Here is a 25846-nt window from a genome sequence, read left to right on the forward strand (position 1 = left end):
GGAGAGGAAAAAGAGAAGACCTTTAAGCATGGCACACGATGCAACTAATGATCAGAGCATACAGGTTTCAGTGGGTCTTGTGATAATGTAATACTGACTGAAATGTCTGCAATGTACTGACCAGGGTTCTCATCATCCTCTTTGGGGATTCGCTCCAACAGTGTGTCCAGGGCTCGGGTGTAATCCTTCATGATCCAGTAGGCTATGCTGCGGAGGAATGGGTCAGGGTGCAGTCTGGAACAGTGATAACCACTTCCGTCCCTGTTACAGCCGAGGACCTTCTCATAAAGGAGGCCTTGGCAAGTGGATGAATTCTCAAAGTCAGCCTCATACAGCCTTGCTACTATCATGGCTAACTGGAGATCCTCCATCTTCTCCATCAGCACCTACACAACACAGAACAACAGAGAAGAGGCAAGACTGGTATGCATCAAAGTATATTTAACAAATTCTAAGGTAGTAATTTTCACTGCTACTAATACATGGAGCTGAGGCATACAAAGCTCATACTTCTATTTCCTTTTTTGGCTATCTGTATATTTTGACTGTGTGGTATGGAAAACCCAGACCAAAGAAAACTATGCATGCATCTTATCAGTGTAATTTAGACTTCTCTCATGTGATTTAAAGGCTGCAGAATATCCAGCTCTCTCACCAACAGATATCTGCTCTGTTAGTGATGTGGTGATTGAGCTTTTAAACAGACACACCTTCACACTCCATATTGCATTCCACTGTGAGTGAAATTAAAATGGAGTGTTGGAGTGCCATCAACAGTAATCAGTTATGTCTGTGGATGTTGTGTATTGTAGTGTGTAGAGTGTAAGTGTGTGTGTGTGTGTGTGTGTGTGTGTGTGTGTGTGTGTGTGTGTGTGTGTGTGTTGTTCACACCTCTATGGCGTCTTTGAGTGATCCTGCCAGTAGAAAGAAGGCAGCGGACTGTTCAAAGCGCTGCTTTCCCAGCAGTGAGAAAGCATTTTTCAGAGCTGCCTTTCGCCAGCGGTCTTCACTGAAGTTGTTCTTGAAGAACTGAGTCATCTTCTCATCATGCTGAGACCTGAGAGAGGAAACCCACAAAAGCTCAGAATCTTGTGAAGGTTTTTGTTAGTTTACTGTAATTTAACTATAACTATAAAAATAAGGATGTGTCCTACCTGAAGAGCCCCCACAGGACAGCTTTCTTCTTCATGGCCAAGTAGAAAAGAGCAGCATCTAAAGGGTCGTTGTGTCTCTGGAAAGCAGCTTTACCTAACTGATTACACACAAACATTTTTCAGTAATTTCAGTTTTCACTTATTGGCTGGAATAACAACATTAGACTGAATGTATCAAAACACTAACTGCAAATTGCCAGTGTCCTTATCTATTTACTGTTAAAGACACATGTGCATTAACTATTCTTTTCTTCCTTTGCTCTTCTGAATAATTCTAGCTGCTTAACATTCATCATAAATGTATACTTCACTGTATGAAATACATTTCCTCTGGTTGGTACAAAGAAGAATAAATGTCTTCAGATACAATAAATGTCAGTTTGCTGGCAGTACAGTCTGAACTGCAGGGGTTGTACAAATGACAAGAACCTGAGCTGAATGTTCTATTTTCAAATCTTTTAATGTTTTTGTTTTGCTGAGTGGTTTAAATGTGTTATTTCTAGACTGTAGCTAATGGCAATGTTCTAACTGGACGGTGTTCATGTCTTTGGCATCTGGTAAAAGAGCACCACATAATACAATAAATTACTGTATCATAGTTGGAACCACCAACTGTCTGACACAGTTCCAAGAAGCATTTTAAGCTTTAAAAAGCTGGTATTAATTGCACGGCTGCTGGAGAGAATTATATTATATTGCGATTTGTACCTGTTATTGTTGACCAATCTTCCTGCAGTGCGGAACTTTGTAAAATGGTTTAAATCATCATAGCAAGCTATATGGAAGAGTCCTTATCTCCATTTCTAGTAAATTCCCACGATTTACACCACTGTCCTAATGTTATAAATAATCAATCAACCAAATACTAGGAATGAAATTATATTCTAATATTTTCATATTTATGAGTCTGAATTTGGTCTGGTACCTTCTCCACCATTTTTCGCAGAGTGTTAATGTTGCGTATCCACCAGCCCACTCCAACAGCTCTGAGCTCAGACCACTGTGGGTCGCCTCTCTGCATGGCTGGAATCATATTGAGCAGCTCCTCTTCCGCCTCTGAGTGAAAGGCCCATGCAAAGTGGCATGTTGATAGGCCTGGCATGGCGACAGACAGAAGGAGAGGGGGAAGCAGAGAGTGGATGTTCATTCCCAAGATTGCGGATGCACTAGAATTCTACATTTCATAGCCACAAGATATGACAATGTAGTGGAATTACTGTCATACAGAACAACATTTTATATATGTGTCAAAATAGAAGTATAATGAGCAGTGTGTTTTACCCTGGTGGAGCAGCTGCATGCGGTAGAGAGGGGGCAGAGAGGTGAGCAGGCAAGTATGAAGACGCATGGCCAGCAGGTACCTCAGCCCACACTCATCAAGAGCCTCGCCACCTATACAAGCACAAGACCAGGGAACTGTCAAGCTTTGTCACTGTTATTCAACAGACCGCTCTATTAAATGGCAGCCAGAAAGCACAGACCTTTAAAATTCCAGTATTACTTGAGTTCATGCAATCCTGTCAGAGACTGTTCCGTGTCCCTGAACCTTCTTACCCTCTCTGTGCTTACTTAGCCCTGGAACAACCTGGTAATGTCTTCCTCTCAAAAGACTAAATAAATAGGATGGAAAATTTAAGAAAAAGGACAAGCAAATGGGAAAACTGCAGTGTCTGTATAGTTAAAGAGGAGCAGTATAAGCACCGTTGTTTATGTTAATAAAGATTTGATGGCTGGAGATTAGCTATACCCAGGAACACGCAATCAAAAAGTTATGCTTAGTTTTTATGTCTATAACCTTTAGTCAACATTAATACAATATTATTTCTTACCAAGGGTAACAGTTAATGGGCTGGTAGACATTAAGGCAGGTCAGCACACAAAATTACAATACCGGCCCACTCTGCAGTTATGGTTGTATCTTGTATCTTACTGTACATGCAAAATAAGGCAATACTTTATTCATCCACACAGGAAAAATTCAGTGTTCTCCATAGCATATCAGAGGGTAAGAACACGCACAGAATAATCATAATTATATAATCTACTATACATATAACAAATATGACTAGAACTTATACATGCAAACATACTGTATATTCTGACCTGTGTACTGTTGATCAGTGGAGCTGGTGACCTCAGCACTGGTGGTTGCAACTGTATCAGCCAAGGCCACCAAGAACATCTGCTCTAGTCTTGTCAGCCCTGGTAAGCTGGAGTGCATGAGGTGACTAGACAATACCTGGATACACATAATGAAGAATGTGAGTAAGGGAGCAACGGACTTAAAATTATGCAATGATGATGTACTGATGGATTTTACAATATTACTTTGAATTAGCAAAAACTGTAGAATAATAACACATCTTCATTGAGAGAATATTTCTCTGATTTCATAGGATAATTATGTGCAGATTAGCCTATTATTAACATGTTATTTACCATGTTACTACTAATTTTTGGGAGATGGGAGTACAAAGCATCACCTGAGCATGCTCTGGTCCAAAATATGTAGGTCCATATTGAGAGAGGTTGATAACGCGAGACTTCTTCTCTGGTTTATCGGTGGCAAAATTCACAAAGTCATCTGTGGTAACTGTTGGCACCTTTTAACAGAGGAGAACAGGAGTTAGAGGTATCAATGGACTACACATTTAACAACAAAATCAGAGCTCTGTTGGCCACCTACCTGGAAAAGGTCAGCATACTGGTCCTCTGTGGACTTCTGGGTTCCTTCACCGTCGGCCACCTTGCCTCCCTTAGCAGCTTCTTCCGGTCCCTTGTACGAGGTGTCTAAGTCAGCCAACATGAGCGCGTAAAGGGGCAAGGGAGGGATGGAGTTGATCTCTGTGTAGTCCCTGCCCCCGTCACGACCAGCCACAATGGTGTCCTTTGCTGTGCTGCCAGTCACACTGATGGTTCGGGACAGATGTCTCCTGGCTCCACCCTCACCTGCTTCCACATCCCTCACCACAGCAACTTCCCCGGCAATACACTTTACCAGGTGAGCGAGGATGGCCTGATGTACAGAAGAGCAATGGGTTATACAGTGGCATCTGTCTTTTTAGTTAGTCATATCCTGAAAAGGTGGGCCTGGTTGTGCTTTAGCTCACTAGAGATTTTAATGATTTCTTAAATTAACAAATGAGAGCTTTAAATAGCCATTTAGCATTTTGGAGTCACTGGATGAGGCAGACATAGACTCACCTTGGCACGGCGAACCTTGCCCAGGTCCATGAGTTCCAGCAGCTGGGTGGGATGGTACTGGGGTAGAGTCGGGGACAGGGAATGAGCAGCCTCAAACAGTCCCCCTTCCTGAAGTCCAGCTGGGGCACGAAGGGCCTCATCCACTGCAGCACTCCCTTCAAACACACTCTTTGACCTGGCTCTCCCTTCAAAGACTGAGGAGGAACATGTGGTTTGACCCCCAGCAATGTCTGCAGATGACAGGTTGCCCTCCTCTCCCTCACCAGGCTTCTTGTCCTGATGCCACTGGGCATACACATGCATTTCACAGTCCATACCAACCACCAGGATGCCGTCTCTCACCCAGGACAGGGAGACCGGCAGAGACGGTGTGCCGTCCACAGAGGACAGGAGGTCCACAGACCGAAGCAGGATCCAGCGTGAGCGGATCCCCTGTTTGATACTGCCCCCTAGAGGAAGGGTGATGACAGCCACCCCCTCTTTGCTGCTAGTCTGCTCATTGACCATACCAGAGATGCGGCCGTACATGAGAATGTTGGATCCAACCCCCACAGTGAGGATGTGAGATCCATCCTCCTTTGACAGCCAGTCCAGATGAACATAGTGCTTAATGTTGGGGGAGCTATGGTCTCTGCTCATGTACAGGTCAGACCTGGCATGGAAAATATTATTATTAACTTTTCAAAAACCCACAGTTGTGAACATACAGTGGCAGAGAGAATATGACACAAACACATGAGTGGTGCCCTCCTGACCTGCTGTAGACAAAGAGGTTGGAGTCCACACTGACTCTTGGATCCAGGGTTGACGAGGGTCTGGTAAAGTCGTCCAGGTGGAGAGTTTGCTCTAAAACCCACTCTGAGCCACCAGTAGACTCACACTCATAGATGGATACATGCATAGAGAAATCCTCTCCAGAACCCTGCAGCTGAGGACAACAGGAGCGCTTACTTAAAAAGTCAAATTTCTTAGAATACGTCAGAGACACTGTAGACACAGCGAAGCAGTCAACGAGGCATGTGGTCTCATAAAAATACCCCCTCAGTGCCCACACAGACCTTTATCCTGCAACACAACCCGAGGTACACTGTAAACCTGTTTATCAATTCAAGGTCCTCCCTGACCACTCTCTGAGTTATATAAAGTGTATTTGCATGCTGGAATTGTTATCTATTTTTGCAGGTCAAGGCTATACAGCAAAATGGTGTTACTTTAGAGCATCTACATTTTTATAGCAATTTTCACCTCAAGGTAATTGCCACTCTTAAATCAATACCCACATTGCTATGGATTTTTTACACAATTCAAAGAAAAACACCATTCTGAAGCAAAATTCTGATTCCCCACCTGTCCTTGTCGTGGCTGTTTAAAGGCCACAGCCAGCCTGCCGATGTAGGAGCAGGACACAGCTACAGGCCGTCCGGACACACATACAGCACTGTTGTTGTCTTCCTCCTCATTCATCAGGGCCCAAGGCTCCCAGCGATATGCCCGGTTGTCATGCTCATTCTCACTGTACCCATCATCACCCTCCACGGCACAGCGCCAGAACCGCACGCGAGAGTCAGAGCAGGTAGTAACAATTAGGTACGGAGCGAGGCACACAGGGTAGATGGAGGAGGAACTAAGATGACCTAGCAGAAAGATGATAAAAACAGAGAAAATTTCAAATAGGGTATCGCATGTAAATATGCTCCATGATTTCTTGCATTAACCTGATTTCTTGCTTTCGTGCTTCCTACACAACATGTGGTGGATGGATTACTCAGGTATTCTTGGAATCTGACTTGAACCTGACTTGACTTAAAGATGGAAACCAAAGAAACAGAGGCGCCTTTCAGATTATTTCATTGCTGAACCAGCTGTCAGCAAACCCTAAAATAAGTGTGGATCTTTAGGGACTATGTCACCTTGTCACCTTTGGAAAAAAGGGGGACTTTTACACATTCCTTTCAATTTGGCAACAACAAGATGGTGTGAGTCATATGTGTGATAGCTGTGTGCCCATCTCTACCTGCAGAGGGGGTGGCCCTGGTAACTTCCACTCCGTGGGGCAGGTCAAGCCGCTTGCTATACACCAGCTTGGAGCTGAGGATGAGTTTGCTGGCTGATTGCAGGTTGGCTGTAGAGGCTGACCGTGGCAGGGGTCTGATAGGAGAGGTCTCAGGAGATGAGTCGGCGTTAACAACTTGATTGGGAACCATTAGTTGGCTCTGAAAGCTATAATCTGGGCTCGGCTCATCTGGACACAGAGACGCAAGATTATTATAGCTGGTCTACACCTCAGCAGCAGTTGGATAAATATTTAAGAAAAACAGGCTTCATATTTAAAAATCATCTTTTCATGCTTAAAAATATCCGTGATACTTAAAACTATGGCAATAACTGCTCAGCTATGTGTTACTTACCAACACAAGCCTGCACAGACTTGAGGTGCAGGTGCCACATCTGAAGGACAGAGTTCCTGTTGAGATCCTTTTCTATCACCACTAGGAAGAACTTCTCAGAGAATGGGGCAGGTTGATAATCTGGATATAGTAAAAATACATTATTATCTTCCATTTATGACAATCAGGTTTGAAAAAGTAGCAGTAAAACAAACATACAGAGATTTCACTTAATCGTGTGTTGTACCTTCACCAGACGGAAAGGCTGGAGTGTATGCCTCTGGTTCTTTCTGAGGCTTGTAACCTAGAATGAAGTCCTCTTGGAAGACATGTAGTAGCTGGGTGTTGGCGCCACACTGGATGCAAATGGGCACAGCATCAAACAGGTTACTATGTCTGCTGATCAGAAGGTTTCAGGATTTCAAGCTGAGTTGGGTGTAAAAAACACAGAGTAGTGCCTAACCTGGTTTGTGATGACATCCAACTCTATGATGCATCCAGGTCTGGCAGTGGACTGCTGGCTGACAATGTTGAACACTTCGCCCACCAGTTTCTAAACAGAGACACATACGAAAAATGGAAACCTATTCATTTAGTGTACCACATCTGAAACCACTAGTATGGTGGATTTTATGATTTGAAGTACAGGGTAATGGTGGTTATTATACAACAAAAGAAAGAAAAAATAGCTTTATGAAGACCAGAGCCACATTTCCAATAAATAAGTTGGCCTATATCAAAAATGGTATGAGGCTCCATTCCTAGTCCCTTTGTGAAAATAGTTTAAAGATGCACGGTGTGAGACATAAAGACCCAGATACATAAAATTCAATGAACATAGACTCTTAACAGAGATTATCACATCCCACTGAGCAATAATTTTTTGTGTAGCTGAGCAATAATTTTTTAATATTTTTTTTGTGTGTGCAGTGACAAGATTGTGTGTCCACTCACAGATGTTTCAGGATCTGACAGCTCATCCAGTAGTTTTCTGGCATCCACCACAGCTTGATAGAGACGCAGGTTTTTACCATCTGATGCCACAAAGCAAGCACTGGCACTGTTACAGTAAGTTCCTGAAGGACACAACACAAAGTTTATAGGTAAGTCCTACAGTGTCAAAGAATGTATTCATTACTATCTGGTCTACAATACAAATTGATTCAAAGAAGAATCTAATAGTAATATCTATCTAATATTTGATCAGAAATTGAGCCACGTGCCTAAAACTTAAAAATAATTATCTATATCATTAAGTTCCTTTCTCAACAGAGGCAACAGAGAACCAGGATCTACATCAAGGTTGGTTCTTAGTTGGAAAAGCTGTATTGTTGCTTTCAAGGCACAGTCATGAAGATTTGTTTATATTTTGGTTCGCAAAAATGAGGCATGGAATAAATAACCTTTTAGTGCAGATCTAACATGTAACACTGGCTTCACTTGACTGCTGTATAGTGTTGGAGGAATACACTTATAAGTGAACAAAATGTCATACTGCTCTATGAGCAAAAGCAGAAGTTCAAATGATTCATCAAAAGTTAAACTTCCACTTTTACATCTAAGTTTGTGATAATTATTTACTCATAACAAGAATCTTTCTGCGCTGTCACTGAGGTTAAAATTTACATGCATATTAAAAAAAAGTATGGTGTGTTTACCAAGAACAGAGCTGGGTACTAGTGTAGGTAGCCAAGCAACATTGCTGAAAGCAGAAGTGTGCAGAGAGTTGATACGAGCCAGTTCAGAAACCCCTCCAGTGCAGGAGAGGGGTCCAATGTGATCCACCCTCCACAAGATCAGCTCACTGTAGATGGCGTTGGGGTCATGAAAGGTCCTTGTAGCTGCATTACGAAGCTGCTTCCTGCTAATGCAAAGGTAACACAGGGTCAGAACTCATCTATGGCCTTTTCTTTTTTGTTCCTGTCCCTTTCTTACACTACATGAACACATACAGACACATACTACTAGGCAGTCTCTGGCCTCTCATGAAGCTGTAGCTGAGTGTGTGTTGCATGGAGCTCGTAATTTACAGACTTCACCAATATTTGGTTCTGATGTAGCTGATGTGCTACACATGAGGAAGTAGCAAATTTCTTGTTGTAAAGTTTGCTCTCCCAAGTACAGAATAGCTTTACTGCTGTCTTTTTTTTAATGTTATTGAAATTGTTTTAATACAACAAAGGCACCCAAGCTGGCAAGACTGATTAGTATTGCAGTCCTGTATCTGTGCTGGGAGCAAGTAGTTAACAACTCTGTGCTTCTGTTTCTGCAAGCATTAAAATGAGCATGATTGAATCTTGCCTGGTTGTTGCTCACATTGTGTCGGAGGACATTTGCCTAAAGCTGCATAAGATGAGTTTTTCTCAACTTTCCCCTGCAGCACCATTGAGCTGCAGAGACAAAAGCAGCACTATAAGTCGAGTCGGATGAGAAAAGCTCAACTTTATGCAGCATTAGCAAAGTTGCAACGCCTGGTCCCATTCACAATGAACAGCAGCCTATCGCTTTCCCAGCTTGTGAGTCTGTGTGTGTGAGCTGCCGGTTACTCACTGCCTCCCTTCTCTTTCTCTGCCCTCCCTGTGCTCTGTACCTGGGAAGCCCCTTTGGTAGGGGAAACGTAGGAGGCTGCTCTCCTTCCAGGCTGCCAGGGGCTGAGGGAGGGGTGAGCAGGGCATTATGGTGAGAGGAGGTCAGCAGCAGTGGCAGCACTGTGTGGCAGGCTTGGTCATTCAGATGGAAGCGGTGGCCACAGTACCGGAACTTGTGCGATACGGTCAATACGTTGGAGAAGGCAGAGCGCTCAGCAAATGTCACTGCCCACTGCAAACAGAAGGTACCAAAAAAATTAGTGAGGGCTGCTAGAATTTACAGAATACGTGAAGTTATTTGGACTACTTTGGTCAACAGTGGTTATTCATGAAAACATGCATGCATTGGTCCCTAGTAGAAAAAAACAGGTGCATCCCTACCTCTAAACCTTTTTCTAACAATCTTTTACCTGGTTGAGAGATCCATCAACATGCTTGGAGACCATCATGACAGCAGGGCTGATACCAGGACGAGGGGTGGGAGGGGGTGCCAAGGCGGGTGAACCCAGACCGGCCGAGGCTGAAGCAGAGTGGGAGATATGTTGGACCATCCTCCCCTGCTCCCCTGCCCCAGCACTCTCACCCTCAGTCAAAGTGCAAGCGTACATCAGGATGTTTTTACTCAGAGAGTTTGCATCACCTGTAGGAAATGCCACTGGAATACGGGATGAGAAAGACACCTGGTGGGAGAAATGGAGGGAAATAAAACCCATGGTATTATAAAGCTCTTATTATACAATACCAGTGTGTGTTCTCTTATTATGATCATTAACATGTCCGCACACAGTACTTTATTGCTGTAGTCCATGCGAAGTGATATGCTGTGTGAACTTATTTGCAAAGATGCCCTGAGTCGGTCTTATCAGGGTCAATGCGGGCAATTTAAGAGGATCTGTATCAGCCAATTTAATATATACAGTGTGAAAAATCATTGGGGTGCACCAGTGTGTAACTCTTGAGTTCAGACTGGGGTTCTCACCACCTTTACTCACTAAACTCTGTCGCGAAGGAATCTGTTATCTCTCCTCCTTGTTTCTCATTAATAACCACAACATGAACATTCAGGTAGAAGCTTCTCATTCTTAGTTTGCGCAAACCGCCGCTTTCAAATGGAAAACATTGCCATATCACCAGTCAGAAGTGCTCTCTGCAGCCAGCATCTGTACTCAGCCAAAGACTTTGTGAGTGAAGAAGCTTCACTCTGTAGTTCCAACAGTTCTCTAGCTTTCATGCTGAAGGCATCACATCAGTTCCCAGAGTCACATTCTCCCAGTTAAACTTTTATATCAGCCTTACATAAGACTGGAGGAGTGCTGAGTCACCTTACATTTCAGACAAAGTTTAACAGCTACTCCGCTGTGACTGTGTGTGCATGAGAGAGTGCGTGAGCAAGTAATTCATTACTGAATTTAAAGCAGAATAATTACTAATTAGGAAAATTGTTTCTCAGTTGCTTTGCATAAAAGCAGGATGCAAAAAAGTTTTTGTCATGTTTTTGTTTTTCCACTCACCTGAACCTGTCTGAAGATGCCCTGGTTGAATTCGTCCAAGTACTTCACATGCCAAACCAGGAAAGATCCATCAGTGGGGTGGATGGTGAACAACATGTCTGGGCTCTTGTTCCACTCTGTGGTCAGAGTCTCCATCTTTCTCTCCAGCAGCATGGAGGGCAAAGGCATGCTGGAGCTGGATCCCGGGGAGGATGCTTTGGTGCTTCCCTGCTCCCCTGGCTCACCCTCCTCACCGTGCTCTGAGGAGGCTTTGTCAGACATGTCATCCAGATCTGGAAAGCCAGAAAACAATGTGTTTTTACAATGTGATGTTGCTTTTAAGCTTAAGTGTTTAAGGAATGAGTGTTGAAATGGCTGTGGTCATACCAAAGTCAAACTTCATAGGGGATCCTTCAGGGTCCAGTGGGTCCTCAGCAGTCTGGTCCAGCTGCTGTTCAGAGAACTTACGGAGTTGCAGCATAAAGTTGTCCATGGAAGAAGTGAAGCTAAGGTCCTTATTATTGAGCCAGTGAACCACGAAACCTCCGCCACCAGTGCCATCGTCTGGGTTAAACACTGCAGAGTCAGCCAGGACTGATGGAATATCTGACAGAGGAAGAGAGGGGTAAGAGAATGAAAAGATACATGATTAATAAGCAGTGAGAGTAAGGGTAAGGAAAATATTACTCAAACTTAAACTAGGTTCACAGCTGCACCAAATGAGTTGCTCACTGATGTGATTCATATTTTTCAAGTCACAGAAGCCATTTCTGCTCCATCACTCTGTTGTACAACATGCATCAATACAAAACAAATTCTATTTTAGATAGCTATCAACTAAGTTTTGCATTTCATTAAGTAAGTAAGTTTCATCAGAAAAAATACACTCTGACATCTGAATCTCAAAATGACACCCATACAGGATCTCTGCAATTAACTAATACCTCTGTGTCTAACACAGCATCATAAATGTATTATGTAAATGGACATTATGGAACACCCTTATACGGTCAATAGTGCAGCTATATATGGAGAAGAAATATAGAAATGCTTCGAAATAAGTTCTAACAAAGACACCCTACCTGTGTTGGGATTAATACTGGCCGAGATATGGAAGTGACACAGGGCGTTGGCATGATGAGCGATGTGGCGGTGGGTGTGTGCGTCCTGTGTGCCCAGCTGAGAGGGCAGCAGGTCACTGTGTGCCACCAGAGCAGAGGACCGTCGTCGGCCCCGGCGCAGATGCTTCAAGTGGTGGATTGACTGATCACGCAAAGCACAAGAATGAAAAACAGAGAACAGGTTTTGTTATTCCTTATCAGAAAAAGTATCTATTTTAGACTTTATATCATGATTTACTTGTGGCCATATCTGACTGATTAAGTAAGTGCACCTCCAAAGCATGCTGGATCTTGTCCTTATTGCCTGCCAGGCCTGGCAGACTTGAGCTGAAGGACTGTGTGTTCTCAGAGATCTGTCCCCCAAGCAGGCTGTCTTCTGGTAGCAGGGTTTCTGACCACAACCTACACACACCATCCTCGCAGGATGTCAGCAACACATTGCACACTGAACCCCTAGGAAACAGCAGGAGAATGCAACAACCTTAAACAATCAGCAGTTACTTTACTATTTATCAATCTGTCCAACATTTTAACCCTAAAAATGTTCAGTCAAAATACATAACAGAGTTCAGTGGCCATGTAATTCTAAATATACATGGTTCTCTACAGTCATTCAACTATTTTCAACAAAATCCAATGCATATAACAATGCCCGCTATGGACAAGATATTATACCATAAAAAGAAAAGTGATAATAACATGGGAGTGCAAGTGGGAGGAATAAAATTGAACAAATCCAGATACTCACTGCATGAGAGGACATAACCAGAGTGGAGAGACAAACTGTTTAAATAGTCTTACTGGCTGCGCTGAATACAAACTGGAAATATGTCTGAAAAATTGAATTTGTGTGTGTGTGTTTTCTTACTTGGGCATGTACTTGCTGGTCTTCCTCCAGGACATACCAGTGACCGAGCGAGGATGGGCCAGATAAACAAAGGAGAAGTGAACAGGGAGAGGCTTTTTATCTGAGAGGTCCTGGACCACCACCGCAGAACGCCAGCCCGTGGTGGGATACCACACCTTGAGTAAACAGTCATCCTGCGTGCGCACACAGACGTGTGGATATATATTATACACAAAAAAATCACCACAGGCCTTACAATCAAAAAAACAAAAACTGTTCAACAATTTGTTGTTTTGCAATGTGTTTACATGAATCTTATACCTTCCCAACTGTTGCAAAGTACTCCCCATCAGGAGACCACTTGGCGATGTGAACAGATGCAGCAGTCCTGAGAGAAACACAAGCATAAGCAGTGATATCAGCTATATTCACTTCTCCATAGAAAACTTTCCATGGGAAAAACACACAAGTGGTTCTCCCATCAGCTGTCTGTGTGGTTGCTTTGTGCATGACCTACTGCTGGTAATTTCAGAGATTGCACTTCCCTGTTCTAGTGGCTTTCCCGGGCATGCACACGTGTCATCAGATGACAATTACTAATAGGGTATTATATGTCTATGTCTGTTTACACAGCTCAAAGCACAGGCCATAGACTCAAAAGAGTGGCTCAGGGCAACACATGCAAACCTTTCATGTGAGGCTGTGTGCAGATGCATTTGGATAATCAGTAACTGTCTATACGTTTTTATGAGTAAAAAAATTATGCAAGTTCCACAACCTTACAAGAGAAAAATTTCAAGTTTATATTTTGTCGACACAGAGAAATGACTAACTGTTTACTGCATGACAAGGGAAAAAATCTAGTAACATCTGCTGTCAGAAAAGGACAGAAACATTTTGCTCCTGTTCTACTTTCAACAAGCAAGAGGTGAAAAAACAGTAAGTGGGACTAGACTGTTTCCTGTGCTCTAGAAAACAAAACAAAATCCACCTCAATTTTTAATCACAAAACTGACAGTAAAGTTTGGCATTTTCCAAAATGAGCAAAGTACTTTTTACTTTAAATTACCAATGACAAACTTGGCCACAGAAAGCTTTTAGTGACTTGGCATTTATAAGACAACAAAACTAGTTGAGAGAGAAAGGAATGAAGAAAATGAAGACATGCAGGTTTTAGTCAATTCACTGGTTAGCTAGTGAGGATATTTGTGTGTTCGCTTCATTAATAGACAGCACTGAGAGAATATTTACTTCAAAAGCAACTTGCACCTGTGTATTAACAATACTTGGTTTGATATCAAATTATCTCTGGATTTTGATTCTGCTGCTGATCTAATGTACATAACCTTAAAGCAGCAAGGTTTTTTGGCATCCATGTCAGATGCTTTTACAGTTTGTACAAAGGTAAAAAACATACTTGCACTGCCAGACACAGTTCCAGTCATTGAGGACAGGGTGGGGCTTATCCTCAGTCATCTGCCCATCCTCCTCCTCTATCAGGGCATCTGCCAGCGGAGGAGCCCACAGCTGGAGCCGCTCAGTTGCTGCTAGGATACGGTTCCCTGAGGACACAAAAGCACTGTGTTACACACCTCACGTCCCACGTTGACTACTACAGTACAGAGAGCCACATGCACACAGTGACTCTTACATAATGCACATGTCACTCCAGACAAACCAAAGGGGGCTGCGAGTGGGAGCTGTGCCTAGTGTGGATTAATTTAGTCAGACAGTCGGTGAATCAGTTAAACAAAGAAAGCGCAGGCGTACCTTGTGGGTCCCAGGCCAGGTTGTAGGTGATGGCATCGAGGAAGAACTGTCCTGTCTTTTGCCACTGATAGTTAAGCTGCTGTTAGTGACAGAAGAGTGGCACAAACCATGCAATGTTACTGGCACACAAGTGTGATTAAACTGACTAGACATTGATTTAAACCGCTTCATACAACATGTCTATAATACTGACATTCATGCTCACCTTATGGCGTTTGTTTGGGTTGGAGGAAAGAGGTTCAAAGATGCAGACTGTGTTTCCGTAGGATGCAGCAATCTAAAAATAAAGAGCTGTGTTCATCATCACAACATTACTCACCCCATCAGTGCTTCTGCACTGTCATTCCCACGGGAAGGGGGTAGGTGGGGAGTGGTGCGGGGAAGCGGGATATCAAGAAGAGAGGAGCATGGGCCGTACAAGAGAGGAGCAAACATGGGGCTAAATGTACTTCTTAATGCTAAGTGGAACTGCTAATGTCTTCTGGCTACACAGAACAATGAAAACTGCAAGTGGGAGTGTGTCTGAGTGTGCAGTCAACACTTACCCTGCCAAGCTGGTGGGAGCACTCCACACAGCCCACCTGTATATTTCCATTCTGAGCTCCAGGGATAATCTGCACACACTCAAAGTCACTAGCCAAGATCACTACATCGCAACCGGAGCCATAGGCCTGGAAAAAAAGGGTACATGAGGAGGACCCAAATCAGATCAAGCCATAATAAACAAATTAAACCAAACAACTGAAACTAAACATGGTCAGTATCACTGCAAAATCCATGCTTTAAATAATGTTTGAAAAACACTAAGTCCCATTTATTAATATACTTCATATTTTATATAGTTTGCTGCTTTACAGATCAGATCTATGATGCCATTTAGACCGTCATAGCACTCAGTGGCACTAATATGAATATTGCATTAGCAGGGTGAGATATTATAGCAACACTAGCATAGTGTGGCAGTTACCTTAAACAACTGTAGCACTGGCAGGTTGTGGATGTTAAACTTGCATGGAAACCACATATGGGAACAATATCACTAATATAAAATGGTGTCTTACAGATCAACTGCATGAAAATCTACCACCTACTCATGTGCAATAAGCATGCAAAAACATCATGTTTATTGCCCACACTAAATGGGCAGATCTGTGTTAAGATTTGGATTATGGGCAGGGAGGTAAATTGATACAATGGCAGTTGCTGGAAGTTGGCAAGCATGTGCAGAATGGCAGAAATGACAGCAGCACCTGGGAGACAGGCAAGCTGGCCTTGAAGCAACAGTACAGTCAGGATGACTGCTTGTGTCTTTCATTATTCACGAGAATAGGAGGAGAGGCTGGGAACCACTCGGTCACACAACAGGACAAAATTACAGCCAGTGGAATAATATAAAGTGACAGACGGGGATGGAGTTATAGGGAAGACTGTCACAGGAATATACCTCACGTACTATAACATAATATGTGGGAGACAGGTAGGATGAGAAGTGAGGGAGATGTGGTCTGTGCTTTACTGTTACTACATCATTTTCTCTTGCACATTACAGCTGGAAATTAAAAGCGGTCACCGTCACGCACTGTCTAGGACTGCTCTGCACCTCTCTCGCTCTCATTTTCTCACACACACAAAGACACACACACACACACACACACACACACACACACGCAAGACAATGTGTGAGTCCATTGTACTCTCTTTGTAATTTGGTGTTAGTAGGACCTTGAGCCAGGCTGATAAGCTTTGAGTGTATCTGCCTTAAACTGAATGACCTATAATCATTGTTTAGTTCTTTTGGATTGAGCTTGTGTGTGTCCTGTATTTGTATCATCATCCACTAATCCACACACAGACAGAAGATACTGAGGGATGGCAATACAAAGTATGATGATATTAGTACTAGTAGCACAATACCGATCATGCTAAAAATTGACAGTTAAGATGAAAGATTTAATAGCATAAACAAACAGGACTAAAATGTCATTAGTGTTTTCATCGACCAAGAAATTTTGTGTTAGTTTATAGAGCTGCTTTTAAGTTGTTTGTTTTCTGGGTCTTTTAATAGGGAATTAGATTTTCAACAGTCATTAATAGAAAATTACATCTGTCATCTCTTGCATCTCAGTAATGTTCAATGGTGCACTTCAGTTTTTAATAAACACTATATTTTCAGAGATCCATCAGCATGACTGTGTTTATATGCTGAGGGGCAATAATATGGGAGAAACAGTCTGACAGATTTTCAAAGTAAATCAACTAAGACATTTAAAAAACGTGTAGCTATTAGTCAACTTAAAATGTATTCAATCAAAAGCAATGATTCAGAGGTCTGCTGGACTTTGTATGAATGTACTTGGATCTAAACCTAAGTATCTGTAGGTTAGAAATGCGCTGACTTAATGGGTGCGACCCTCTGAAGCAGCAAGGTTTCCTCCCTGTCATATAAGCTGCTTACCTTAAGATTGTTGCTGCCTTTGGATAAATATTACCTCTCTATAACCCATTAACAATGACAAAGCAACTGCATCTAAGGTGAGCAGAGAAACAATGCAATGTAACTGTATTGTTATGTAAAAAGTTATCTATTTAAGTACAATCTACTGACAGAAAGGATAAGAATGCTGCTGCCCAACCCCTTTAAAAAGCTCCATTTCTAGTCTACTGTAAGACAGCATGGTCGTCTACATGGCATGTTTATAATAATGATGAGAGCCACAGAAGTCATTATGCATTTTGGTAGTTAAGACCATTTGAAATTTGAAATGGTAACCACCACAGGGCAGGGATGTAGCTGCTTTCCAGGCTAAAGTTTTTTTTAAGAGGAGAAGAGTGAATGTAGTCATGTGCTGTGGTAATGAAAGCAGATAAGAGGAAGCAAGAGAAAGATCACTTCTGCCTTCAATCCATCAAATGCTACCTACTCCCCATGCTTAACGCAATCATGTGGACATATTACACAGTCACAGCTGCTAACGTGTGTAACATTTTCATTTTTGTGGTAGCTAGCTGGCTCTGAGCTGTAGCCAAAAGCCTCAGCTGCAAATATTTTAAAACATTAATTGATTAGTTCTGACCTGTAGAAACCTTGTCTTTCTGTCAATACGTATTAAGACAATATGCCTGGCAAAGCCTATAGCACAGTCCTGTACTTTGATCCCAATGCCTATACTCATAATATATGGGCCTTGTTATTCTCTGCAGCATGACTGCAGCGAAACAGTGGGCATTAACAGCCAAAATACACCAGGTCAGGCTTTGATATTGCTCCTTTTTGTCTGTTGGTCATTACATGTCCAGCTTAATCAATGTAGCCAGCTAGACCGGCAGAATCTGCAGTAACTTAATGGAGCTGAAAACACAGTCAAAGGAGGTAATGTTCTGTTTGTTTGTCTGTAGTTTTCCACAAATAAATTAATAAATAACAACAAAGTAGCCATGTCACCATTTTTAAAGCCCAATGTATTTTGGCATCTAACTGTGAAACATAGAAAATTGTCCTTTGTCTCATTTCCTTGGTTTAGGACAGGTTACACCCATTTCCTCCAGATTTCATATTTCTGAATTTTGGTACATAACTCATGAGCTTGGAAAAGGTTAGTAATTTGTGTTTTGATATGCTCATTTGACATAAACTGCCATAACTCTATTACTGAGTGCATTTTGCAATGTAACCATTACACATGCAAATTTCTACAAAAATCTGCCAACATTTCACCTAGTGTGGCTGCAACAGGTTAAATGTAAATGTCCATGTAAGTCAGTGGTCATGAATATTTGAAATTTAGCTTAATTCATACTTAAATAATATACAGAAACTTGAATGTTCCCAGACGGGATTCAAGTAATCACAGAAAATCCACCAGATCAGCCAAATCAGCCAACTGGCATCGCTGTCTTACATTATCTGACAATGTCAGTATTCCCCTGTAGACCACGATCCAGATGCATTAAAATCATTTTTGAAATAACTAAATTTAGGGAACTATGCAGCCTTCATAGGGGTATGTACTCTCTCTCTCTCTATCTCTGTGCTTTGTAGTTTACACATGTATTCTATTTTTAGCAGATCACACATCTGCAGCTCTGCATATCAAACCCACTGGGCTCTTTGGATTTACAACATCAACCACATACCAAAAGGTAAAGTAACAGAATAAAAGTCTTTCTTACCATTAATTCATTATTTTTTGCAACTTCTCAAGAGGACATTATCATCTGGTCTTAAGTATTTAACATCTAGTTCCTTCACATTCTTACTCATAGTTCTAACTATTTGGATTTGCACAATATGTCAGCCCACAAAGTTGAATATGCAAAATTGTAGAAGCCATGCTGGAGCACAGAAACAAATAACATGGAGATGGAATTATTCCATGACCACTGAAGCTCTACTCATTTGGACTGGAGCACACATGGCTGCTGTAGGTTAGCTGTGTGTGTGTGTCTGTGTGTCAGGGTCTGGCCTATGCGCCCTAGGGGTCAGTGTGAGTGTAACTGCATTGGACATGATGTCTAATGTTCTTCAAATACCCTCTCAGACACAGAAAGAAAACACCAGGCACAGAAACTGGGGCCCTCTGGCAATGTGCAAGGCTTTAGCTTCACGACCAGCTCTATGCTGAGCAGATATGACCCTCGGTAAGAAGCCCGCCTGTTTACATCCAAACAGCCTTGATCTAGGGTCAGTGTAAGGGGTGACAGTGACAGCTCCTCTGTACAGTTTTAACAGAAATGAATGAGACAATTAACTACTGCACTACATTTTAATGGGCTGAGGGAATCAGGAGAGGTGTTTATGTTTCTGAAAAAATGAAAAGAATATAAAAATAAAACAACACCACCTCGCTAATAGGCAGTAGGAACAGACCAAGCCCAGATCTGGCAGCCATTAGACAGGCTCAGAGTGTTCTCAGCATGAAGGAACGGTAGCGTGCAACATAGCCACTCAAGAATTTACTGTGAGCTCACACTGACAGAACTTAAATGATGCAGTGACATTACTTTTGATACGTACTAGTGTTTTAAAGACTATCCCTCCTGATTTTCATCAAATAATGACAATGTAGTAACATATTTTGTATGTCTGTGATAAACCACACAAATATGATTTGAGTATAAATAGTAAAGTAAACAAACAGACACTCCCAATATATTTGTTAACCACTTGGGTAAAAGAGAGCATAGTGATGACTTTTGATGATTTTTCCTTATGGGATGTTATGAAAGATCATCCAGCTATCAATGAAGTCATCATCATTCATCATCTGCTCTCAATACAAGAGGTGACTCAGGATGCTTCACTCTACTCTCTACTTTAACTTCAAAAGCCACAACATTTGTTGGGGTTAAGAGCTATTGCGCACTTTTTCCTACTTGCCATCACAAAAAAGGTTGAAATGTTACAGGTTCTTCTCATGTCTCGCCGCACTAAATGGAGTATCGACAGGGATTCTGGGATCAGCACTAAGAGAAATGTTGGGAAGCTGCCAGGCCTGACAGACAAAGAATATATATATATATAGCTCAAAGCTGTCAACACATAACAAACACAGGCTCAGTGTGTAATATTTGATCAGCATGTTCAAACATTAACACACGTTCAGTGTATAATGTCTGATCAGCATGTGTCCAAATACATGATGGACCTTGAATAACATAGACTGAAAAAGAGCCAAAACACATCAGTAATAAAAAGTAAGTTTATTCTATTTCACTAAACCCAGAATAATGACAGATGGCTCGACATTTTTGATTTTTTTTTTCTCCAACACCAAAACACTGCCATTCAGCCCTCTAGCTCATGTATCCATATATGGCTCTCTACGTCATGGCTGGCGCAGCTGATGCTGGGATGACAGCGAGCTAATGATCCGTGAGGAGGATTTAACGCCAAATGGTAGCGAGCTTAGCTAGTTCTGCAATCATACAAAACGCACAGCTTTCTCGTCCCGTGGTGGTGCGCAATCTTGCCGAGCCCCCAGGCATATAGTCACCTGTAGTGTGCACTGCAAAATTTCGTCGGAGCGCGTCCCCTTGCAAATATCAGGCTATAATGTTATGGCTGCGCAAAGGGATTCCCTTGCAGTAATTCTAACGTTACGAGATGCAGCTAAAGGTCATTTGAGTGGCTAGCGTTAACTGTTTTGGAGCGATAAATGATATTGCCGTATGCGAGCAGATGCAGACATTACAGTTGAGTATCTACTTGTGGGTGTTAGCTAGTGAGATGTCTGACTGGCTGTGAAGGTAAATGAAACGGGGGCTTGTGACAAGGATGCCCCGAGTAGTCTCGCCTCACTGTTTGTGAATCTGTCGGTGCGGCAGTTTGGTTAGCACACTACCCGGCTAGCCAGTGCTTTAGCTCGCTAGCCAGCCCGTTTACAGCCAATGTAACGCTAGCTAGCCAAGTATACAGCTAGCTAGTGTGATCGTTAGCTCGAGTGGGTGTCATCGTGAGTAAATAATATCAAAATAAAACCTCACCGTGAAAGGAATGTCATTCACGCTTCCCACCGAATAGCAGCAATCTCCAGGGTTTACAGCTCCCGTCAGCACCTGATGCAGATGCATTTTCCTTATATTTTAGCAGCAGATGGAGGGTGTTTTAATTATTTATAACGAGTCCACCCTTTCGGTTTCTCCGTCTAGCAACGACCGGGGATTCCATCAGTAACGTTAACGTTGTCCTCGGCCTGGCAGTGTCGTCTTCCTCCACAGACGGAAGGGTAGCGGAGAATTTGTGCTCGACCAGTGTGAATGTAATCTTGCCTGGCCCTGTCATCTATTTAAACATGTAAAACTGGCTGTCCGTCGCCTCTCGCTGTCAACACCATACCCACGATTAATCGTGAGAGCCGAGGCAGCAGGATCTCTGCAGCGAACCTGACATGCGCGTTCACAACGTTTTCTAGGCACGACTGAATGGTTATAGATCCCAGAAATCTAGATTGGGAAATATCAACTCCAAAATGTCACCTGGAGCTTCGTTGGGCTTATTCCTGAATATCAAAGACGTAAGTTTATGTTGTCTTATCTATTATTTAGAGTGACTTAAAATATCTTCCAATGACTGGGCCGTGCTCCTTTCTGGGACACTGTACAACTGTTCTAGCACCGATTTTCTATGTTTACGGCGCGCCAGTTTGTAAAGCCAGCACCCCTCTGTCGACGACTTGAGTTCATTGATCATAAATGTTGGGTCTGGGGTAAAAACCTGAACTGAAAGGGTAATACCTTTGTCAGTAACCCATAATAAATTATCAGATGAGTTAAAACCGTAGTCATTAGACAGTTCAAACGCTCCGGAGAACCTCCACACTGTAATAGAGATGAATTAACAAAGCTGTAATGTTTTTTTTTTTTTTTTTTTTTTTTTTAATGTGGGGTTGGTTAGTAGTGAACACATTTTCAAATTAAAAGTTCACACAAAAATGTCAGTTCTGCTCATACACAGCAGTTCATTATCATCTTAATGATACATTTGCAAAAATCATGCCCTGAATTAATTTTTTTTACATTTGAAATGGAAATTATTATTAACTGGGTCACCTTTTCTTCCTCTTTCTTTTCACCAATTATGTCAGGGCAGAACTGGAGCACTGATCACTATCAGCAACTATTTAGATCATACATTTATGGATTCTGTAATTCTTTTTAGGGCAAAAAACGCCAAATGTTGATTGTTGCAGCATTTCTTTGTCCAAAATTATTGTAAATTGAGATATTTTTAGCTTGTTATATATTTTTTCAGTCTTTCGTGGTGTAATGTAGCCCAGAACAAACAAATAATAATCAAAACTATTAAACTGAGTGTAGTGTTGAGCACTTTAAAGGGAAACTCCACCAATTTTGCACATCAATGTCTATTTAGAGGTTTTTGGCAGGACCACTGTCTGAGATCTGAGTTTGTGGCAACAAAAAGAAGTGAGCTTACCAGATCTCTGTAACTTGCTCTTCATGTCTGCTTCAGGCCAGTGGCTTAAAGTTACATTAGCCACCACCAGCATTACACTACTAAATCTCTAACTAAACTATTGGCAGTCAAGTTGCATTGTGGGTAATGTAGACACCATGGTTTTACACAAATAAGAAGAAATCATATCTGTTTTTTATGTCGATACATTTTTAAGCTATGCACTGTGAGTCTGACAATGGTATCACTTAAATCAGAGCAGTTTTTTTTTTAATAAAAAAGATTTGCACTGCCTTCTTGTTGCTCATCCCTCATGGGATTATGAGACACCATATGACACCGTAAGATGTGATAAAGCCTGCTGCGACAATGATGTCCACTACTGTTTGACATTTCACAGAGAACAGAGAGTGAGTGAGAACAAGACCTGGCTGAGGTTCATTGTAACTGTCCCTCATCTCCTTATCTACTCTCATTCATCTCACTGATGAGATTTAATGGAGCACATCACCATAATAATGTTTATCCCCTTTCCATTTTGTACCCCTTCTTACATCTCCCATTGTCACATTCTCTCCTTCATTGTTTCTGGATAATTGATGAGAGGACTGATAGGGATCCACGGTGGTGATACACAACCGACCATCATGGCTTTGGCCTAGTTATTTAAGCCACACTGACATCATCAGACGGGGCCTGCCTGCCAGCCAACATGACACACAGGACAACAGAACAGAAAATTGTGAGGCAGTAGCCCAGAGAGAATGTGACACATACACATAAACAGTGTCAACAGCAATGGCCCAGCACACTCATCATGTAGCATGTGTAATATTGTGTCTGTCCATTTAGCATTTACTGACTACCGTTTTTTGAACTGCAAGTGTCAGATTTTACAGCTGTTCTATGATCATAGACAGACTGGTCATGATGACTGATGAATAGCAATAGGTCCAGAATAGGAAAATACTATATGTGCTAAGCAATGTTAATGTTACGCTGTGCAACCAGGATGTGACAGCCCTTTGTAAGCCATTATAATGAGCAGTGAAAATCCCAAATGAGTATGCAGCATAATGTAATTCAGATAACCATCCACTACATTGAAAGTCAGTGAAATCTTGCCAGAAATCCGCCTCTTTCAGCTCCTTTGTCTTTGGCTAATTTTAAAGGGCAGACTGCTGCGAGGGCATGTGAGTAAGACTGTGAGTGCATCTCTCCCGGCTGAAATCTTTACCTTGAAGCACCTCTATCTGACTGAAAAAAAAATCTAGTTAATATATCTCAACCGTTTGTACTGCTGACCCTTTTCATCAGCCAAGAGGGAAATAGATGGACAAGTTAATGCAGCAAGTTTATTCATGTGTGCCTGTCCATACTGATTATGCTTGAGATGATGAAAGACATCCACTTTTGATTATTAAGAAACAGGGTATTCATCTCTTAAGTACAAGAGGTATTGGCCAAAAGTGCTGAGATCATTGCAGAGAGGACAGAGCCAACAAATAAGTATAGCCTATAGGGATGCTGCATTGCTCTAGTATAGCTAACCTATGAGGACAAAAGTGCAATTAGAGCAGGAAATGAGGCTCATGCAAGTGTTTATACAACAGCAGGTGTGAGGGAAAGAGGCAGACATGGTGGACACTGTGAATAATAGCCACTGTATGTCTGGATATTGCAGCAGGGTTGGGAGATGGTTGACGCAGTGTTTGTAGTCCCTGCGGTGCCATTGAGAGACAGAGCCTTGATCTACAGAGAACAGAATTAAATGCATTATAGATTTTCTCATTTCATGGATGACTGCTAGCTGGAGGGAGCTCCAGTGTGGCCCTGAGGTGCGAGACATTCTGCTCCCCAGGACAAAAAAATGTAATGGAGCTTCTTTGCAGTCCTAAGTGAATAAATCACCACATACTGTTGATGTGTAATGAATCATGAAGTATCAGTATTTACAATATGAACGCCTTAGTTTTTGTGTCAAAGCAGAACAAATTTATAGAGATGAATAAGAGCTTGAGTACAATGGTGTCCTGTGTCTTTAAGTTAAATGAAGAAAAGTGAATCTGACATTTCAATAAGACATTTATTAAAAACTAAATCATCTGTATGAATTCCAGAGGAATATTTTTATTTAATCTTATGATTAACAGATATGTCAGTCATGCTGGCCTGTCTGTTTGGCTAATCGTTATCACTGGCATGTGCATTTTGCCTTGTTACTGTTTCAAAAGTAATGGGCCTTGATGAGCTCCCTGCTCATTACTCACCAGCTCTCTGAAAATGTTTGTAGTTCTGAATAAAGTTATGACACAAATGATGAGATGAAAGCATTTTGATGTGTGCATATAAAGCTAATGGGGCCCAGGAGAGCAAACCAGGATATCTATTATGCCAATTGTTACTTTGAAATTTTATGAGTATGTGGAGATATACTGTGTATTCAAATACACAGGGAATATTCAAAATAGCTTTCAGAACTGAAACTACATATCACTATTAGCTCTTAGCTTTTACACAGAAACACACACTAATGGTCACTGTGTGACTTAGAGTGACAAGATCAAAATGTTTCAAGTTTTATTTTCAGATGGGACATGAACTGATTAGACTCTTTGTTCTTTTAAACAACTATTGCAATGTATTAGATTAAATCAATTTGATTTAATCAAACCTGAATACAATATGATGTATGCATAAGAAATATATATAGTACTGCATTTAATCTTTTTGTTTTTGTTCTTGTGCACCATGAAACATGATGATACATGCTGAAGAACAAGGCTTTTTGTTTGTGATTGCCTATGATCTTCATCCAGGCACTTGTGAAGAGTTATCAAAGACCCTAAAGGAGACAGAACAAGGGCAGGATTTTGAAGCAGGCTCAGGACAGGCCCTTCAAATGTTCATCCATTCACTCTATTCACGAACAGATGTGTAGTAAATGCCTCTGGCCTAAAACCATGCTGTATTCAGTCTCTGTATCTTTAGTCCTTTCATTTCACAAAGCTGATTGTGTTCAACTGTGACAAATAATACTAATGATGACAGCCTGCATGATGAATTGATTTAATAAATGAATACAATACAGGAATTTAAAAAAAAAAGTGCAGTTCATGATATAAATGTAAAGAGTCACCAACAGACATTTAAAAAACAGGACTGGAAGTAGTTGTTTCATTATGTATCCATTATACGGACAATCAAGTAACTGACAGTTTATAATGGTGGTACAAGCCACATGACACAAACATTTTTAAGTCAAACCATACAGTTAAAAACAGTGTTTTTGCCTCAGAAGAGAGATGCTTGAATAAGAGTATGTAAGTAAAATGCTTCATGACGGTGGCAATAAAACTACTGAACAGGTTTA

General features: G+C 41.7%; 1 protein-coding gene across 5 annotated transcripts in view; it reads right to left on the reverse strand.

The window, feature by feature from the left end:
• dmxl2 (Dmx-like 2) overlaps positions 1-21475 on the reverse strand; it is a 35280-nt gene extending 13805 nt beyond the window's left edge. For 2 of the 5 annotated variants that reach the window (XM_051074676.1, XM_018683605.2), the window contains exons 1-30: positions 21045-21473; positions 15107-15232; positions 14767-14838; positions 14562-14640; positions 14209-14353; positions 13113-13179; positions 12813-12985; positions 12217-12397; positions 11906-12086; positions 11211-11429; positions 10845-11116; positions 9744-10013; positions 9336-9565; positions 8404-8609; positions 7700-7821; positions 7209-7298; positions 6993-7101; positions 6767-6886; positions 6373-6600; positions 5706-5992; positions 5114-5286; positions 4359-5010; positions 3841-4170; positions 3638-3757; positions 3258-3393; positions 2436-2546; positions 2080-2249; positions 1155-1252; positions 892-1057; positions 122-386 (exon numbers count right to left, since the gene is read on the reverse strand). In XM_051074676.1, the coding sequence (XP_050930633.1) occupies positions 122-386; positions 892-1057; positions 1155-1252; positions 2080-2249; positions 2436-2546; positions 3258-3393; positions 3638-3757; positions 3841-4170; positions 4359-5010; positions 5114-5286; positions 5706-5992; positions 6373-6600; positions 6767-6886; positions 6993-7101; positions 7209-7298; positions 7700-7821; positions 8404-8609; positions 9336-9565; positions 9744-10013; positions 10845-11116; positions 11211-11429; positions 11906-12086; positions 12217-12397; positions 12813-12985; positions 13113-13179; positions 14209-14353; positions 14562-14640; positions 14767-14838; positions 15107-15232; positions 21045-21131 (5485 nt within the window). In that variant the 5' untranslated portion in view covers positions 21132-21473. Of the gene's footprint in view, positions 1-121; positions 387-891; positions 1058-1154; positions 1253-2079; positions 2250-2435; positions 2547-3257; positions 3394-3637; positions 3758-3840; positions 4171-4358; positions 5011-5113; positions 5287-5705; positions 5993-6372; positions 6601-6766; positions 6887-6992; positions 7102-7208; positions 7299-7699; positions 7822-8403; positions 8610-9335; positions 9566-9743; positions 10014-10844; positions 11117-11210; positions 11430-11905; positions 12087-12216; positions 12398-12812; positions 12986-13112; positions 13180-14208; positions 14354-14561; positions 14641-14766; positions 14839-15106; positions 15233-21044 lie in introns of all 5 variants that reach the window. The other 3 variants (XM_051074674.1, XM_018683606.2, XM_051074678.1) reach the window with 3 other exon arrangements.
• Between the last annotated feature and the right edge of the window lie 4371 nt (positions 21476-25846).

The sequence above is a fragment of the Lates calcarifer genome, linkage group LG2 (genome assembly GCF_001640805.2).
Source record: "Lates calcarifer isolate ASB-BC8 linkage group LG2, TLL_Latcal_v3, whole genome shotgun sequence".
Taxonomy (NCBI): domain Eukaryota; kingdom Metazoa; phylum Chordata; class Actinopteri; family Centropomidae; genus Lates; species Lates calcarifer.